This window comes from Mesoplodon mirus (assembly GCF_964341445.2).
Source record: "Mesoplodon mirus genome assembly, chromosome: 8".
Lineage (NCBI taxonomy): Eukaryota > Metazoa > Chordata > Mammalia > Artiodactyla > Ziphiidae > Mesoplodon > Mesoplodon mirus.
Genome location: NC_138984.1, coordinates 69,226,325 through 69,244,584, shown reverse-complemented (window position 1 = coordinate 69,244,584; position 18,260 = coordinate 69,226,325). Strand labels below are relative to the sequence as shown.

At 40.3% G+C, this 18,260-nt stretch overlaps 1 protein-coding gene across 3 annotated transcripts in view; it reads right to left on the bottom strand.

The window, feature by feature from the left end:
• The window catches only part of FMNL2 (formin like 2), a 311,735-nt gene that overhangs the window by 46,660 nt on the left and 246,815 nt on the right, over window positions 1-18,260 (bottom strand). For all 3 annotated transcript variants that reach the window (XM_082630361.1, XM_082630362.1, XM_082630363.1), the window contains exons 8-9: window positions 17,398-17,474; window positions 15,661-15,754 (exon numbers count right to left, since the gene is read on the bottom strand). In XM_082630361.1, coding sequence (XP_082486487.1) covers window positions 15,661-15,754; window positions 17,398-17,474 — 171 coding nt within the window. The remainder of the gene's footprint in view (window positions 1-15,660; window positions 15,755-17,397; window positions 17,475-18,260) is intronic.

Genomic DNA, 18,260 nt, shown 5'->3' with positions numbered 1-18,260 from the left:
ATTCTCCATAGTGGCTGTATCAATTTACATTCCCACCAACAGTGCAAGAGGGTTCCCTTTTCTCCACACCCTCTCCAGCATTTGTTGTTTGTAGATTTTCTGATGATGCCCATTCTAACTGGTGTGAAGTGATATCTCATTGTAGTTTTGATTTGCATTTCTCTAATAATTAGTGATGTTGAGCAGCTTTTCATGTGCTTCATGTGCTTCTGTATGTCTTCTTTGGAGAAATGAAAGACAATAAAGTCTTAAAATCCAAAACTTGAATAAGCAAACAAAAGGATTTCTAATAGTAAAATGTCTTGCAAGATTGTCGGGAGTCAACCACACTATATAAAGAACAACTCATCTGCCATCTCTCCATGAAGATGAAGTCACACTATTCAGAGACCGAATAGGTTTCTCTATACAGAAAAGAGCTCTTCACCAGTTTACAAGGTAGGAAAAAAGAAAAAAGACTTTCCTTCAGTTCTTATGTTTAACAAGGCAAGGTGCAATCTCTGGCATTTACCAGGCTGGACTGCAGCAATCCCTAACTGTTCTCTGGTTGTCTCTGGGATGTGTCCACCTCTGTCACATGGAGGCTGATTATAAGGCTAGATTTTTTTCCCCAAAGCCAAGTAAATGTTAGATTTCAAGCAAGAATATGAGAGAAATACAGAAACAGTTTTCTCCCACATGGTCTATAGGACATGCATTCCCCAAGTTCAGGGAGAATCAGACTCAGTGTAACCGCCCAAATAAACAAATTTGTCCTGGAACACCTGACATGCTATAACATCAAACAATCAAGAAAAAACATGCAAGGAACCAAAAGATGATTATCTTTTACCAAAGCACTAACCATGCCCTTGCTACCTACCACATAGAATATACTCTTGCCTAGTTTTATACCTATTCCTGGAAAATACTTCAACATGGAAAATTCAGCATTGTTCTTAGTAGTATACCAGTGAATCTGGGCTACCACATGTGTTGCTGGCATGAGTACTGAGGAAGGAACCGTTATTTTCCACGGCTAAAACCAAACTGCTGAAGCTATAGCTATAGCTCAGTGTTACTGTGATTGGTCATTTCCACTCTGCTGTGACACAGAGCTGAGGGGGAAACTCTGTCCGAGAGCTCAACTTCATGCTCATATATAACATGAAAGAGTTGGGCAGCAGCCACATGCACCACTGTGGTTATGGACCTACTGTGAGCAGGAGCTGAAGAGCCGAAACAATGACTCAAAAGCCCAGCCTTTGAAACACTGCCCAAGCCAGGATGCTTTCACAGACTGGACCTTCCTAGGGGCAGGTACCCACAGTGTGCCCAGCACATGCAGCTCACTTCCTGGTTAGGGAAGCAGCAAACTCCTTTGACTGTGTAAGTGAGATCTGGGTTTAGAGACTAATGCAGCCATTTCCAGGCAGTTATAAAAGGGAACTGGGGACTAAAGTCACAGTGTAGCCTAAAACCACAGTGATCTATTCTATCCTAAGCTTGTTACTATCCTACCAAACAGCCTTGCACATGTTACTTTTTGTTCGTGTTCATAAATTTTTGTACCTATCATTTTATTATCTAGGTACCTTGCTTTTATATCTGTAGTCAAAGAAGCGCTTTATCTTTCTCAGCTGGAACGCTTTGAATACACATATTACATAGGCACGTGTAGGCAAAATTTTACATAGAATCATAAAACTATGATTTTGGAATTGGAAAATCAATTTGGTTGATTGGTAGAATTGGAGGGGATATAGAGGTCCTTTGACTAACTTGTCACCTAAAGCAAGAACTTGCACCACAAGATACCAGACCCACCAGGTATCATCTTCTCCTCTTGACTACCTCTGTGTTGTGTGCTTCATAAAGCACAAAGGCTCTTCTGAGCATCCTTCTAGCTCATTCTAGCCTGGTGCCCTTTGGAGTTCAACTTCTTAATACAATCCTATTCTCTACTTGGAAAAAAAACACACACACAATTCCCAGTCACCTCTGTTTAAGCCTGTTCTCTCATTCATTATCTTCAGTTCAGAACTAAGAATCTGACCTTGGACATTTTACCATCACTAAAAAAAAAAAATTAACTTAATAAAAAATCAAAGTTAGTTTTCTTCACCTGAAAAAAATTCCCAGATCTTATTTGTTCATTGTGGCTGTGCTTTCTTCTTCTTAATTAAATGTATGCTGTTTGAATAGATTCTTGCTCTCCAATTATGTCCATCCCCATATTCAGTGGATCACTCTGTCTCTTGTTGACTTTTCTTCAATTTTATGGTTTCATACCCATGGTTATGGCCACAAATTTGGTCCAGGGCCCAGTCGTTTAATGCCTGACCTGCCTATCTTCCAATCTCCAGCATCTCTCTGCTGTTTTTTATTCATATATGATAATTTTTAAGATTTATCAGAATTACATAAAATGCCCTTCTCAGGTTTCCACAGAATCACATGGAGTAGATATAAAAGCACTTTATAAACTGTAAAGTACTACATAAGTACTAGTTGCTTCCCTTATCATTTTTCTTTTCCCTCCTACTTTTATCTGTCGTCCATTTGAGATTCTTTTTTTTTCTTTTTAAATCACAGTGAAGGGACTTCTCTGGCGATCCAGTGGTTAAGACTCTGCACTCCCAATGCAGGGGACACGGGTTCAATGCCTGGTCGGGGAATTAGGATGCCGCATGCCGCACAGCACGGTCAAAAATTTTAAAAAAAATCACAGTGAAGATTTTCTGAATCTCCACTCTTCATCAGAACCTTAATCGTGCTTGCCTCCTGTCGGGCTTTATTTTGTAACATGGGCCCCAGTCAAATACTTTTTCTTGTCGCTAGCACATTTATTTTGACATATACTGCCCCTAGGACAGACTTCATGCCCATCTCTTCCTCTGTTCCCAGAGTCGCCTCCACCAACCAAATCAAGTCTCTTCCTTTGTAACGGTGCTCAAGACCGATCCTCTCTCTTTGGGCCCCACACAAACAGCCCAGTTTGTCCTGGCTTTTACTAATAACTTCAAACACTCCAATAATCTACCCAGTCAGTAACGTTTTGTTTGCCTTTTAGTAGAAGATCGAGGGTGTGTATGAACTTGTGTAGAAGGTGTTTGATAAGTGACAATATGTTATGTAACACTGACACCAAGTATGGAGCCTTGGAGTTCAATGGATCTGGGTAAAAACTCCAAACCTGCCAGTTACTAAAGTATGTCAGTAGGCCTATTTACTCTGAACCTCTCTTTCCTTATTCCTGCTTCATAGGGTAGAGCTTATAATTAAAGTAATATGTGCTAGCCTGTTGGCACTCAGCAAACAATAAATGGTAGCCTTACTCTTTCTATATATGCATATGCCTTTTTAATACATTTATCAAATATGCTAGCTAATGTTTATAATGTGGAATAAAATGCAACAGTTTCATGAACGCTGCTCGTGTTTTCTTTCTGAAGATGATTGTTTGCTAGTTTAAAAGAAACTAAACAAAACCCTTCTGTATTGACTATGGAGCCCAAATAAATAAAAAATATGCTTATGTTTTACAAGTATTTATATTTCAAATGACATTTTAACTTGACTCATACAGGGAATCAAGCTCAATAAGCATATTCATTGGCAAAAGCAACTAAAACTTTAGCTTAAATTATAATAGGGAATAAAAACACACATAAACACGATTCTAAAAGTTTTGAATTGTTAACTTTGGCACACATTTGGTCCTTAACTAAATACCTATTAAAGTCAGTCCTGTCTTTTTCAAGGCAATGGTAGTTTTGTGGGACAAAAATCATGCCTTTTATTTTCTGTCAAACTCTCCTGATCTTATAACAGTGCTTTTTCCCTGGTAACAAATATATTTGCTCAACAACTCCCTAGAACTTCCAAAGAATTCTGGCTTTATTAGTTCTGAAAAGAAGTGGTAATGATCAGTGCCTTTATTTTTGGAGAGATGTTACACAAAAGATAACTGAACATCTTTAGAAAGTACAAGAGAAAGCAAGTCAAATGAAATGTCCCTGGAAGGGAAAATCTCACCCTGCACAATAGGAACATTTAGCCACACTAGGCAAAGTGCTACTTCCCAAACATTACAAGCAATAGAAATAAACACACATACAAATTAGAAGCAACACTGCCACTCCAAACCCTTTCACTGGTTTCCCTTTAGGGCATTACTACGCATAAATACATCTTTCTACTGTTACTCATAATACATGTATGTACATATATATACACATAGATGCATACATATGATATACATATGATTTGTCTTATCATTTCCCTAGTTAACATATCTAGCACAAGCACTTTCATAACTATTTTAACAGCTCTATTTGAAACTAGAAGCTTATTTAGTAAGATGGTGGATGTGGTCCTGTGCCTTGGCTTAGTCGCTGCTTAGACTGGGCTTAATAACAACTGAAATAACCTGCAACAATATAATAATAACCTATAACCTACTGACATTTAAAAACAATTCTTTCTATTTCCACGTATTTAAAACAACTTAGAAAACAGCTAGAACAAATGTAGAATACTAAAGTATACTTAAGTCCCAAGATACAGACTTAAAAAACATATATCCTTACTATGCAAGTCAGGGTGGAGTGAGGGAGACAGAGAATAAGGAGGCAGTTCTTTCTCATTGAAAAAGAAACCAAGGTTAATCCTACAGTTAAAGATCCATTAGCCTTACTCTGCAGAAATAAAATGCCAGAATGGCAAAAATATCCTGACCGGGAACTGAAACTCTCATTCCAGTGGTTTCTGGTGATGATATTACCAAAGCGAGAAGAGTTTTGACCCCAATTCTCATACCAACTTACGGCAGAGTGCTTTATACCATCCTTATGTACCCGCAACCAGAGCATCACCTAAGTGTCAAAGAAACACCTCCCAAGTGAAAGCTCCACGTGGAGGGCCCTGTGCCAGCCTCTGCTTCAGGTTCTCTGGGGCCTTAAGAGTAACACACAGCTCTCGCTGCCTTCTCTCTAGATCTTTCATTGCTATCGTCCTAGAATATGACATCAGGGCACATAGGCCAACTGTTTTACAGTTGGCAGAGGGCACAGGTTTTAGAAATGGCATTTTTACATTAATAAAAACAAGGAGGTAACACTCTGTTTAAAAAAAAAAAAAGAGTGGCTGCTACAAATGAAATGGAAGGGGAAGCTCCCTCTTTTGCAAAACTGCACTCAGGCTTGTGGAGAGAGAAGAGGGCCTAATTAAAGTCAGGTTGAGGGGCTTCCCTGGGGGCACAGTGATTGAGAATCCACCTGCCAATGCAGGGGATACGGGTTCAAGCCCTGGTCCGGGAAGATCCCACATGCCGCGGAGCAACTAAGCCCCTGAACCACAACTACTGGGCCTGTGCTCTAGAGCCTGCGAGCCACAACTACCGAAGCCTGTGCTCTAGAGCCCATGCTCCACAACAAGAGAAGCCACCACAATGAGAAGCCCACGCACTGCAACAAAGAGTAGCCCCCGCTCGCCGCAACTAGAGAAAGCCCGCGCGGAGCAGCAGAGACTCAACGCAGCCAAAGATAAATAAAATTAAATCTTAAAAAAAAAAAAAAAAAAAAGTCAGGTTGAGAAGCAAAGCATTTTTACAAATGCTCACCAGATAGCGTGATAATCTGCCCCAAGTACCATTACCTCCTGTATTTCCTTTATTATTATTTTTTTTTTTGCCGTTTTAAACAAAAACTGTGTCACGTATTTTTATTAAATCATAGAAAACTCATTTGTATACAAATTTTTCCACTTTGGGGACACTGGAATATTAAACAGCTGGGTAACAAAACAGTTGTAAGATACACCTCACTTTAAGCAGAGACAAGTTTTAAGTTGTCACATTTATTTTTTTTTTAATGTTGAAATAATCAATAACAGGTTATTGGTTTTTTTCACCTTTGGGTCAGAAGAATAGTATCTCTTATAACTCCCCAATTCTCTTTAAGAATGTTTTTCATTACTCAAACCAACCATGAGTTTAAAAAGGTGATTAACTTGAAGTTTTAATACAAAATCCATTTCTTTTTCCCAACCATGGGCTTTTAGGGTATTGTAAATGCTGAATTTCAGGAGAATGGTCTGCTTTCACAGGACCTATTATGCTTCTTTTCTATAACAGCAAACATGTATAATGGTACAGAATATATTTCAGAATAAGTTAAATATTAAGACATTAAGACTTAATATTAATATTAAATATGACAATGTCCTACTTTTCTTTCTACCATGTAAATTCAAAAGGTCATCCTAACCTTGCACATTTATAAACGGGTGAAGACTGAGGGATTCAATGATGATGAAAATGCACAACCATCAGAAACACATTTTCTAAACACTCTGGCCGAATATATACAAGTGATCCTGTCAGAATCACGCCTGCATTTGTTCCACAGGGATCTAAATGAACAGACGCCGAAGGTCACCAAACGAAAACGGGCAGTGGTTTTGCAGTTTAGGTTGTCACTCGTTCTGCTTTTGAGCAGAGACCCAGAGGTCACACTGTGACATGCCTGCACTCACCCCAAACACTCACATAACATAAACACAAATTAAATATTAGCAAACTTATTTTAAATTAAATTGAAGACCGCTATTTTTAAGTCCATGAAGTATTTCCCCCTAGCTTCTTGAACGCATGTTACAGAGCGAGAACTAACATCCTGGGTTAACATCCATGTTCCTACATATTAGAGGGCAACCCGCTTCCTGTGAGAACTCCCTGGAGTAACACATGAGACCTTTAGGGGGAAGAAAAAGCAATTCTCCAATCTAAATGGAGGGACAGTCTCAAATAGTCATTTTCCCAAACTCCAGTTTGGATTTCAGACTCATTAAAGCATGAATTCAAAAATGTGATCTTTGGGACTGGCTCCTGGTGTCACCCGTGGTGACAGTCTGTGTCCCAGGACACTCAACTGACCCTTAATACTACAAAGCCTCACTTCAAGCCGCCCCCAGGTCCTGGGCCCCTGCTGTCAACCTGTAGACCTGGAGCTCTCCCAGGGAATGTGTAAATAAATCTGCAGGAAACCACGCTTCTGCAAGTTTTTGTTATGTCAGTGAAAAACCTCCTGGGCTAAGAAAAATAATAGGAAATGCCACCCCAATGGCAACTTCTCACAAGGCTTGTCTTCTGCTCATCCTGCTGTAGAAGACTATGAAGTCAACTCAAATATTCTTTGCCTCGCTTGCCCCAAATGGTAATTAAACAGTTAGAAACTTTTCTTTGAAATACCTTATTCCTGAATTATGACAAATGCTTATCTGAGCAAACGTGGTCCCCCATCTTGTTCCTGGAGGTGACTTGGAGAGGAGGCTAGGCTTCTGTGCAGGTTGGGATTCTGGCTGTGTCTGTTTCAACTGCAAACAGACAAGAACATGGTGCTGCAGCCTGGGACTTTGCATCTGTGGAGCTGGCGGAGGTGCACAGTTTTGTAGTGGGCCCTGATCTCCTGTATTTCCTTAAAAAAAAAAAAAAAAGGCTTTCCCGGGCCCACATCAAAGGAAAGTCCTGAAGATGCTAGAAGTGAATGACTACAGCGGCTGAGGGAGCAGACGACTGTCAGTGGAGAAAGAGGCCCAAGGAGTGAGAAATATGAAGGGCAAAATGTCTGAAAGAAACCTCAGACCCCAACCACAGCCTGCTCTGGCAAAGTGACCTCACGTGGGCCCACCCAACAGACTTTTGCAGCAAAATGGAACAGCCATTTCTTTCCTAACTGAGAGAGTTAATCTAAACAGCCAATGCTTGGAGAAGACTGAGGAATACCTTTCCTGCCACTGCCCCTTGTGACCATTAGGCCATTGGGCCATATAAAGACTCTGGGATAAGTAATGGGGTATTTCGTGACCTGCCCCTAACTTCTTATCCCACCTGTTCTCTTCCCACACATCCCTTCTTTAAGACTGGAGATACAAGGTAAACAAAGACATCTATGTCCTAAACCCTGTTACCTGTGAATATTTACCTTAAATGTAAAAGGCACTTTGCAGATATGATTAAGGTAAGGACTTCGACATAGAGAGATTATCCTGGATTCTCTGGGTGGGCCCGATATAATCACGATGGTCATTAAAGGAAGGAGGCCAGAGGATGAGAGTCAGGGAAGGGGCCATGAGCCAAGGAATGTAAGCAACTTCTGGAAACTTGAAAGGGCAAGGAAATGGGTTCCCAGAAGAATATCACCTGTAGACTTATTTTATATACATATGACAAACAGAACTGTAAAATAATAAACTTGTGTTGTTTTAAGCCACTAAAGCTTGCGGCAATTTGTTACAGCAGTGATAAGAAACGAATATACCTGGTTAATTCTTATTCATCCTAAACTCAGGCACCCTTTCCTATAGGATGCCTCCCCTGAAAGCTCAGACCCCAAATCTGCCCCTCCTTCCCACTCCTCCTCTTGGTTAGCTGTTTCTCCTCTTTGTAAAGGAGAAACGTACAGCCTGGCATTACCTTCATACAGCCTAGTAGATTAACTATAGAAATATTTGTCTCCTTAACTAGATTGGGATGGTCCTTCTTAAGGGTAGAATTCTATTTTTTTTTTTTTTTTTTTTTTTTTTGCGGTACGCGGGCCTCTCACTGTTGTGGCCTCTCCCATTGCGGAGCACAGGCTCCGGACACGCAGGCTCGGCGGCCATGGCTCATGGGCCCAGCTGCTCTGTGGCATGTGGGATCTTCCCGGACCAGGGCACGAACCCGTGTCCCCTGCATCAGCAGGCAGACTCTCAACCACTGCGCCCCCAGGGAAGCCCAAGGGTAGAATTCTTAAGGGTCATATTTCTTATTTCCAGTGTTTATCAATGTTTCTGACACATAGGGGCACTCAAATATTCATGATAACTTTTTCCAGTAAGTTAGCATCACTCATCCCTTGATGATCAGAAGGATACCAGCCTTCACTTCCTTACTACATGATAAAGACACAGATGATAAAGAAGTAACTAGTTCATTACCAGGGCCTCATAAATCCTATATAAATGGCTCCTTTCTCCTCTGAAAAGTCTCTCAAAATATTGTTTGCCCATTGTACACTGTTTCAAAGTAGTAACCATCCTTTCTATCACCAATGAAAAAGTTTATACAGTTTTCAGTCTGGAAGAGAAACCAAGTATTATGCTGGGTGAAGAAGAGAGAGGAAACAGAAGAGGAACAGCTAGAGATAAATTGATAAATTCTCAAAAAGTCATTGAGGTGAACTGTATCAATATTTTCAAAAGATGACCACAGGAGTCCCTCCTACCTACATGTTCTTCTGCACTGTGACCCTCACACTCCACCATCAAGAAGTAGAGTCACTGCCTTCCCCTTTGCATCTGGGTTGGCCTTAGTGACTCAGTTGAACCAACAGAATGCAGAAGTGACACTGATGACTTCAGAGACTAGTTCAGAAGACATGTTGTGATTTCTGTCTCTTTGAAGCTCTGCAGCTGCTCCTTCCTGGACACTCCCTCTTGGAAGCCAGCTGTCAGGCTTTGAGAAGCTCCAGGCACATGTAGTCCTGCATGGAGGCACTCTGGTTAACAGGCTCCGCTGAGCTCAGCCTTTAAGTCATCACAGCCCAGAAATTAGACACATGAGTGAGGAAGCCTCCAAGTGAATCCCTGCCCCTAGTCAATCAGATCTTCCTTGATGAGACCCTAGATGCAACGGAGCAAAGACAATCATCCATGCCATGCCCAGACTGACCTCCTGACACACTGAATCCATAGCCTAATAAAACTAAGTTTGGGGTAATTTGTTATGAACAAGTAATAACTGCCACAGTGAATACACAGTCCAAAAGATAATCATGGTGACTTTGCTTGCCAATCCTAGGAAGATGGACTGGCCGGAGAAGAGTCCAGGTGAATCAGATCAATCTAATTCTGGCCTGATAAGGTGAAATACGCACATGCTCTAGAACTGTCACTCCCAGAGTCTGAGATTTGAGAGAATACATTGCTTATAGTTCAATGAGAGACTGAAAAAACTAAGTACCCTGCCCTCTATGTTGAGAATTTTACCACTGAATGAGTTATCTGGATGGCTTGCACTGGATTTATCATCCTACACCCTTCAAATATTTGAGAGGTTAGATTAGATGGGATTACATTCTGAGGGATGCTGGAAGCACCCCAAAATGTCTGCTCTCCTTCCTGCCCAATTTGACCCGTTGTAAATAAAACTTGACAGGCCTTCTTAAATCAACGTAATAATGTGTAGCACAAGTGCTTTCAGATGCCCAGTAGCTAAACCACATCAGCTTACTTAGGAAGCCTTCTAGCAATACGTGAAAAAAACAATGGCTCCTGCCAAGAGTGCTGTGTACAAGGGAGCTGGTGGCCTTGAGTGACTCATTTCACAAGGCTCCGTCTATCTGTGCTGAAAGGTCGAAAGTGGGAAGGCATTGGGCCTTTCATAACCAAACTCAGGCCTCAGGCTTATTTGTTAAAGCCGGATGCCGTCATTTTGGAAGCAGATGAGAACACAGTTATAATCGATCTGGAATCCTGATGAATTCCAGGCGCACCTCCCAGCTGCCTGGGGGAGCTGGTAGCTGAAAGTCCCCAGAGGGTTTTATTACTCGTGTCACAGTGAGCTCTTCTGTTGCAGAGTCTACACAGCCTCAGTACTTTTACCCTTTGATTCCAAGCTTTTTTTTTTTTTTTTTTTTTTTGCAGACTTTTGGGGACACTTTCTTAAAGGCAATTTCTCAGATATATCAAAGAATATAATAGAAAAAAGTAGGAAGACTAAGAAAAGTTGAAGAGAGTAAGGTCTACGTAGGAGACCTCAAGGTTCTTATGGGAAACTGGATTAAATATAGTGTTCCTAACTCCAAAATGGGGCCAGTTGATCCTTAACCAGTAAGTGTAGTTTTATGACCCAGCAGATTGCAAGCTATGGCCCATGTCATTTGAGAGAGAAGAAAAAGCATGACCAGAACCCCAAATAGTGTTTACGGCGGCTAGGCTTCAAGGTCACAGCCTGAGAGTCCAGCCACATTTTAGGAATGCCTGCCCATTTTCTAGGCCTGTTTCTCCAGGCTTCTTGTCAGCTCTGTGCATTTCTTGACATCCTTCCAATCAACCCTTTCTTCTGTATGCTAGAGTCAGTTTCTGCTTCTTGCAAACAAGACCCTGAACTAATGCAAATACCAGCAGAGCAATCTTTACTTCCAAACATATTCTTTTTTCTGTCTGGTAGACCAAACGCTCATAAATATATACTGCCAGGTAAGTAAGAAAGCATCAATTTAGGGAAGATGGTAATTTGTCCTTCCTTGTGGCTAAATTAGCCACTAAGGAAAAACAGATGGATGACTCCTTGTTCTCACCCTGGTCCTCAATTCAGGACCACAAATTTTCATGAGGAGATGTTTCAACATCACAACTAGATATGCTAAATCCCTTTATTTAAAAAAAATTTTTTTTAAGGGAAAAGAATTCAAGGAGCATAATGGATGACTAAAGCTTTAGTCTTCAACTACTCACTATACTCAACATTTTAAGGCATGTTACAAACCATGCTTGGTACAAGTTTACTATCTGAATTTATGTAATTAAAACTCATTTATCATCATATACATTGAGGTGATATATGTGCTTGCTCAGTGATGTCAGGCTTAGGCCCAAACCCCCAAAACCACCAAAAGCAAGGTCTTCAATTAATATCCTTCCCACCATCAGATACCATTAAATTGGAAGTGCTATTTTTCTAAAATATGTACTACAGATGTTATAAGATACATGGCATAAGATGTCTTTGCGAAAACATAGAAAACCACACTGCTTGGGATTCTGAATATTAATTGAAATATGAGAAATTAATGTAATCATACATTAAAATCTATCAAAAGCTAAAAGATACTTTCTTTTAATCTAAATTTGAATTAATTAGTGGTAGTCAAATAGGACACAATGGATTTGTTGGCTCAAGAAGTAGAGAGCAAAACAATCGTGCCACATACTTAAGATGTGTGGTCTTTAAATATCCTTTTAGCATCTGGTGCCATACTGCAGCAGTATGCTTGGCTACACTCTAGCGGTGATACAAGCCCAAAGGGTCTGGCACTCTAATGCACATTGTTTTATCTGCCAAAATAGATACTGATATCTGATATTGAAGCCCACCATCACCCTACACCAGTCCCCCCAGTGAAAACAGGGATAATCCCTTCATCCTTCTTAAGGAGATGAACGGAATCCCACTTACTAAATGGGATAAAAGCATTTAAAACAATGTTCTTGAGGGCAAAGACTCTTCCTTGACCCTACTCCCTAGGATCTCCGTAGCTGGTATGGTGCTCTCTCGGCCATGGGCAGCTCAGTGGGCATTTCTCACTGACCAAGACCCTATCTGCACAGGCATCTGAGATCGTAAGGACAACTTTTCCTAATCAGGAACAGCTGGCTCCCAAACCTCTCTAAACCCAAAAGATTCCACTGACATTTTGCTAAAATGATTAAAGAATATACTCTTCACTATGATGTATACGAAAAATAAAAACCACATAAAGACAGGAGAAAAGGAAGAGATTCAAAAGATGCTGGCCTTTGTGTGGCATTACGTTAAAAAAAACAAGGTCAATATACACTAACTTTTTTCACCCTCAGATTGAACAGATAAATAAGTGGATGTCTTTTGACCTACCCTTAAGAATGCAGTTTCTCAGGAACGTGTTCCTGCCCTGGCCTCCTGCATATGGCTATTAGAATAATCTTCTTCCTGGCCTGTCTACATGAACACCACAGCCTGAGGTCAGTGCAAGCCAAGAGCACCCACAGAACCAGCTCTGTCCGGGTCCCCTCTCCCACATGACATGGTTTGTTTTCTGAGATGCAATTGCCAGTCCAAGGAGAAACCAGAACTTAAACACCCACCATCATTCACAAGAAATTATAGAAATGAGAGAGATTTTGGTTAAAGCTCTAAATTAGAAGTCAAAATTTAGTCCTCTTTACTATTAGCCAGCTATTAGATTTAGCAGGATAACTCTTTTTTTTTTCAACTAAGCACACGCAATGCCCTAAATGGCTAAACCATACACAATTCTGACACCAGATAGTTAAAACTCAATCCTGCAAGTATTTTTGTGCCTATTACGCATAAGAAAGGCACTCTACCTTATCTAAGAGAAAACAAATTTAACATTCATCTCATGATTTACTGGCTTTAATGAACACTGATTCTATACAATTATAATTTTAGGACATAATTTGATCTGCAGTATAATCAGTTGCTTGTTATAATATGACTTTTATTATAACAAGGGTCACTGATAACTGTATGGTAAGTGCTTCCAGTGTGGAAAAGATTTGGCATGTGATATGTTCAAAATATGATCTAATGATAAAGATGTGGGAATCATATTAGCTTCACATGCTAATATGATATGGGTCATTTTAGACCCATCCACCCACATATCTCCTTATTTATAAATATAAGGTTTATGTCCTGTAAATGATATATAAAAACATTCACAGACAAGCACTCACACATTCTTACCTCTAAAGATTCTATTTGCTTTGGAAGCCAGAATATGAATTTAAAGAATCACTACTATTCTTCATCATTTTCTTAGAACCTGAATATTTTTCACTACTAAGGCTGAATACATAAAAAGACAATATTTGGTTCTGTCCATGGTTGGCATTAGCAAAATGGATAATATCAAAATCCAAAGGCAGTGACTGCAGGGGAAGGAGGCAATGCAAATAAAGGGGCAGGAGGACTGTTTCCCCTGTTGACTGAAGTATCTTTGAAGCTTGCCAGCCCATGTAAAGGATTATGGGTCGCTCACTAGTACATCCTTCAGCTGGGGTAGTGAGTCCAATTAAGGGGATAGGGCAGGGGGATGGGCTCCTAGGTCCTGTCTCAGGAGATTCACACACAATGGGGACCAAACATCACTGGAAACAAGTTCAAGATCAAGATCAGGAGCACCAAATCTGCTGCTTATCTGGCCATGGGACCATGAAATTTTATTCTTCTATAACATGGAGATATTAACATGTATCTGTAAGAACCAAATGATTTCACGTGTGTACCTGGCACAGCCCCTGGCACATAGGAGGGTTTTTTTTTGTTTTTTGTGGGGGTTTTTTTTTTTGCGTTACATGGGCCTCTCACTGTTGTGGCCTCTCCCGTCGCGGAGCACAGGCTCCGGACGTGCAGGCTCAGTGGCCATGGCTCACGGGCCCAGCTGCTCTGCGGCATGTGGGATCTTCCTGGACCGGGGCACGAACCCGTGTCCCCTGCATCGGCAGGTGGACTCTCAATCACTGCGCCACCAGGGAAGTCCAGGGGGTCTTCAATAAATACTAGCTGAGTTCTACTCCAGAGGTTCCCAGGAAAGACGAGAGGGAGTTTGGAAGTCCCTCTGAGATCTAGATTTTAATCCAGTTTGGGTCTTAATCCAAAAGCATCTGGAATCAAATGGGATTGCCAGGGAAAGGCACAACTTGGCTGATGCTACTGTAATCTGGGGCTCCATGTGCCTTCAATTACTTTGGTCATGTCCCACCTCAAAGTAGCCTCATATGTTAGACATTTACAGGGGAGCTAGCAGGCACCCTTCTTGGCTATGTAAGGCTGCACACCACCACCAAGAGAAACTGGCTATGAGTTCAGTTGTGATGCCTTGATACTTTGGTTCAGAATTCTTGGTGTCATATTATCTATGTGTAATTGTTTCTTCTTTTGTAGTCATTTAGTGTCCATTTCAATCATGCGTGTCCATTGGTTTATTGTTTTCCTGTGACAAGATCACCTGATTAAGATTACCAACTGCTAAAATCAGTGTCTGTAGTTATTGGAGTGATTTCTCATAGCATCCAGCAAAGCAGTGATCACACATATGATTGGAGGAAAGTAACTATGATGAAAGAGTTCGTAAAATTTACAAGGTGGATGCTCAAGTAACAATCACATGAAAAGAACATACATTTAACAAAACCAGTTTTCAAACTTGGCTATTCTGTGTTCTCCAAAGGAAAAGGAGTCCTGCAAATAGTTTTTAGCTCTTCTTAGAAACGAGACACCAAAAACAGCTTAATGCATCCATTTATTTAGACTAGGTTCATTACTTCTCCCTCAGTGATATCCTAGAAAATTAACTATTATACCCCTTAGGTCCTAAAATAAATAAAAAGGTAAATCATGGTGATGGATGTTAACTAGACTTACTGTGGGGTTCATTTTGCAATATATACAAATATCAAATTACTATGTTGGGGCTTCCCTGGTGGTGCAGTGGTTGAGACTCTGCCTGCTAATGCAGGGGACATGGGTTCGAGCCCTGGTCTGGGAGGATCCCACATGCCGCGGAGCAACTAGGCCCATGAGCCACAACTACTGAGCCTGCGCATCTGGAGCCTGTGCTCTGCAACAAGAGAGGCCGCAATAGTGAGAGGCCCGTGCACCGCGATGAAGAGTGGCCCCCGCTTACCACAACTAGAGAAAGCCCTCGCACAGAAACAAAGACCCAACACAGCAAAAATAAATTAATTAATTAAAAAAAAGAAATTACTATGTTGTACATCTGAATCTAATATGTTATATGTCAATTCAATCTCAATAATAAAACACACACACACACAAAAGGCAAATCATTCTGTTCAAAGATGTCCAAATATGTTTGTGTGAGCATTCTTTTTAAAACTAGAATGTCCTACCTCCTTAAAGTTGTCAAATGCTGATAAAATGATTTCATGCCCGCCTCTGACAAGACAAACGGCTGCCAACAGCTCTAAGACAAGAGCTTTTGTTCTGTCAAAACAAGAAGGAAAAAAAGCACCCATCAGTGAAAGTGAATGAACGATGAGTCTGCTGTTCCTTCCAAGATGAATATAATATTTGTCCGTGTATTTTTTTAAACTTTTACTAATTAAGGCACAGTTATATTAAAGCACATACATTTTAAAACCTTTACGAACTTCTATACATGTGGCTTATCTAGGGTAGCAAGTTTGGAAGGCATGTTTCCTATTCCCAAGATTACAAATTACTCACAAATGAAAATTAATTATGGGAAGATTAAGTCTTTTAGTCCTATCAACACATGACTCAGTGTAATGTGGTTGAAAAAGTATTTTTAATGAGCTAAAGACAACAGGAAACATGAGAATATTCAGTAAAACCACCCATTGGTTAAACACTTTCTCTGGTTCTAGAGTCAGAGATAAAACATTTGCTGAAAAAGTTCAAAATCAACGGAAATCAACACCTTACATTGCAAATCTGCTAATCTGCAATGGCTCCATAAAAGTCCCCACAATAATGCAAGCTTCCATCACTTCTTCTTCCCACACAGGAGATCTGAAAGGAGCTGGGCTTACAGCTGTGCTAATACAAGAATATTTTCTCTGACTCAAGAAAATAAAACTCCATCTGAAATATTTTTAGAAGGAAAACCTTAGAGATACAATCTAAGTTTTCAAATACAATGTCAAGGACAGCATTATTACTTCAGAGTACTATTACTTCAGTATTTCATCTTTTTTCTGGAATAAAAGCTATTGCCAACCTCTAAACAAAGATCATTCTGATAATCCACAATATCAATTGTCTTAAGAAAAATGAATAATGACTTCCCTCAGTGGAAGACAGTGACAAAGAAGCATGACTACTTGGGATTCTAGTAAACTAAGGAAGCAGTCAGAAAGTTGAAAAAGCGTTAATCAGGGGAAGTATGAATAATAAAATCCAACATTTAAGTAGGATTCAGGGTTTGCATTGCAAGGATCTAATTTATAATCATATTTTTCAGCTGAATTAACAGTTTTCACATATGCAGTCTTATCAGAGAGGTCTGATAAAAGGGAGTAACAGTGTGAAATGCAGAAATGCACTAGAATGGAAAATGCGTTACACTAACTAAAATAAATTGACGAAAACAGGCTTCTAGAGGTAATCTGTGAAATGAATAATATATGGCACTTGACTATATAGGAAAGTGAATATGAAAAGAAATCTGCGTGCAGTTATTTTTGTTTTGTTTGTGTTTCTTTTTTGGTTTGGCAATAAAAGCTACACATGTAAAGGCTGCAAATGAAGTGCAGACAAGCGGTAGTAGTTTTAGTTAGTTTTCAGCAAAAAGTGTTGTGGCTAAGTCTGTATCAAGACTCTCCTGGCCCCAGTCTTGACAACCTGGAAGCTTCATGCTCTAAATTTGCAAGGATGCTGAGAACCAGGCCTCAAGAGGAATGAAATCTTGAAGACAGGGCCAGAGTTGTCACCAGTTGTAAAACTGTAACATAGCTGAAAAGAAAATTCTACTTAGCCAGGGAGTCTATCGACAATCTTAATTTAAAAAGTCATGCTTGAAAGTTTCTAAAGTCTAATTTGATTGTCGATGAGCTCTCTGGTGTCCCTAGTTCGATTCAGATTTGTACATTACAAAGCCAGCTTACCTTGGATTCTTGTTGTTCAAGCTTAGTGCAATCTCGTTGACAGCATGTGGATGAGACATGACCATGTTGAAACCATACTGAAATGGATGTGGAAAAAACAAAGCATTAGGAGTTAATTGAGAGGACTGTCAATGTTGATTAAAAAACAAAAACCTGAAGTTTCTACCTAATGTGATTTTATACCATCATAAATGCACTTATGTCTCTAGCACATCAGTGTCTGCACATATTTCTCTATGAAAAATTTCAGGAATGATGTTATTATCAAGGTACCATATTCCTATTCTCCATGAATAAACTATATGTGTCTCTTCATTAAAATGATGAAAAGGCTCTAGGCCAGTGATTCTCAATCCTGACCGCTTGGCAAAATCACCTGGAACAGTCAACAAAACAAAACACCAATTCTCCAGGACCCACTTCAGGTCAATTTACTCTGAATCTCAAGGATGGAGCCCTGGCATCTGAATTTTTTAAGCAGCTTCACTGGGCAGCCGGGGTTGACAACCACCACCTCTGGTCCCTTCTCTTGGCAATGGTTATCAAGACCAAAAGCCTAGGAAAACCTTCCTTGCTCTGAGGCGTGGTACCTCATCCTTCTATAAAATGAAGCAAGTTCAATAACGGGATCAAGAATCATTCTTGATTCTGCCGAATTGAGGAATTATTCCTTCTCCTCCAAACTTACTCTCGGCTCATGACCTTATTTCCAATTACACCGAGAAAATAGAAGCAATCAGAAGAAAAACTTCCAAAAGCTCCCACCACCACGTCAATCCACCCACACAGATCTGTGTCTTCCCTCCTCACTTCTTCCTAAAGATGAACTCTCCACGCTCCCATCTAAGGCCATTCCCCTCACT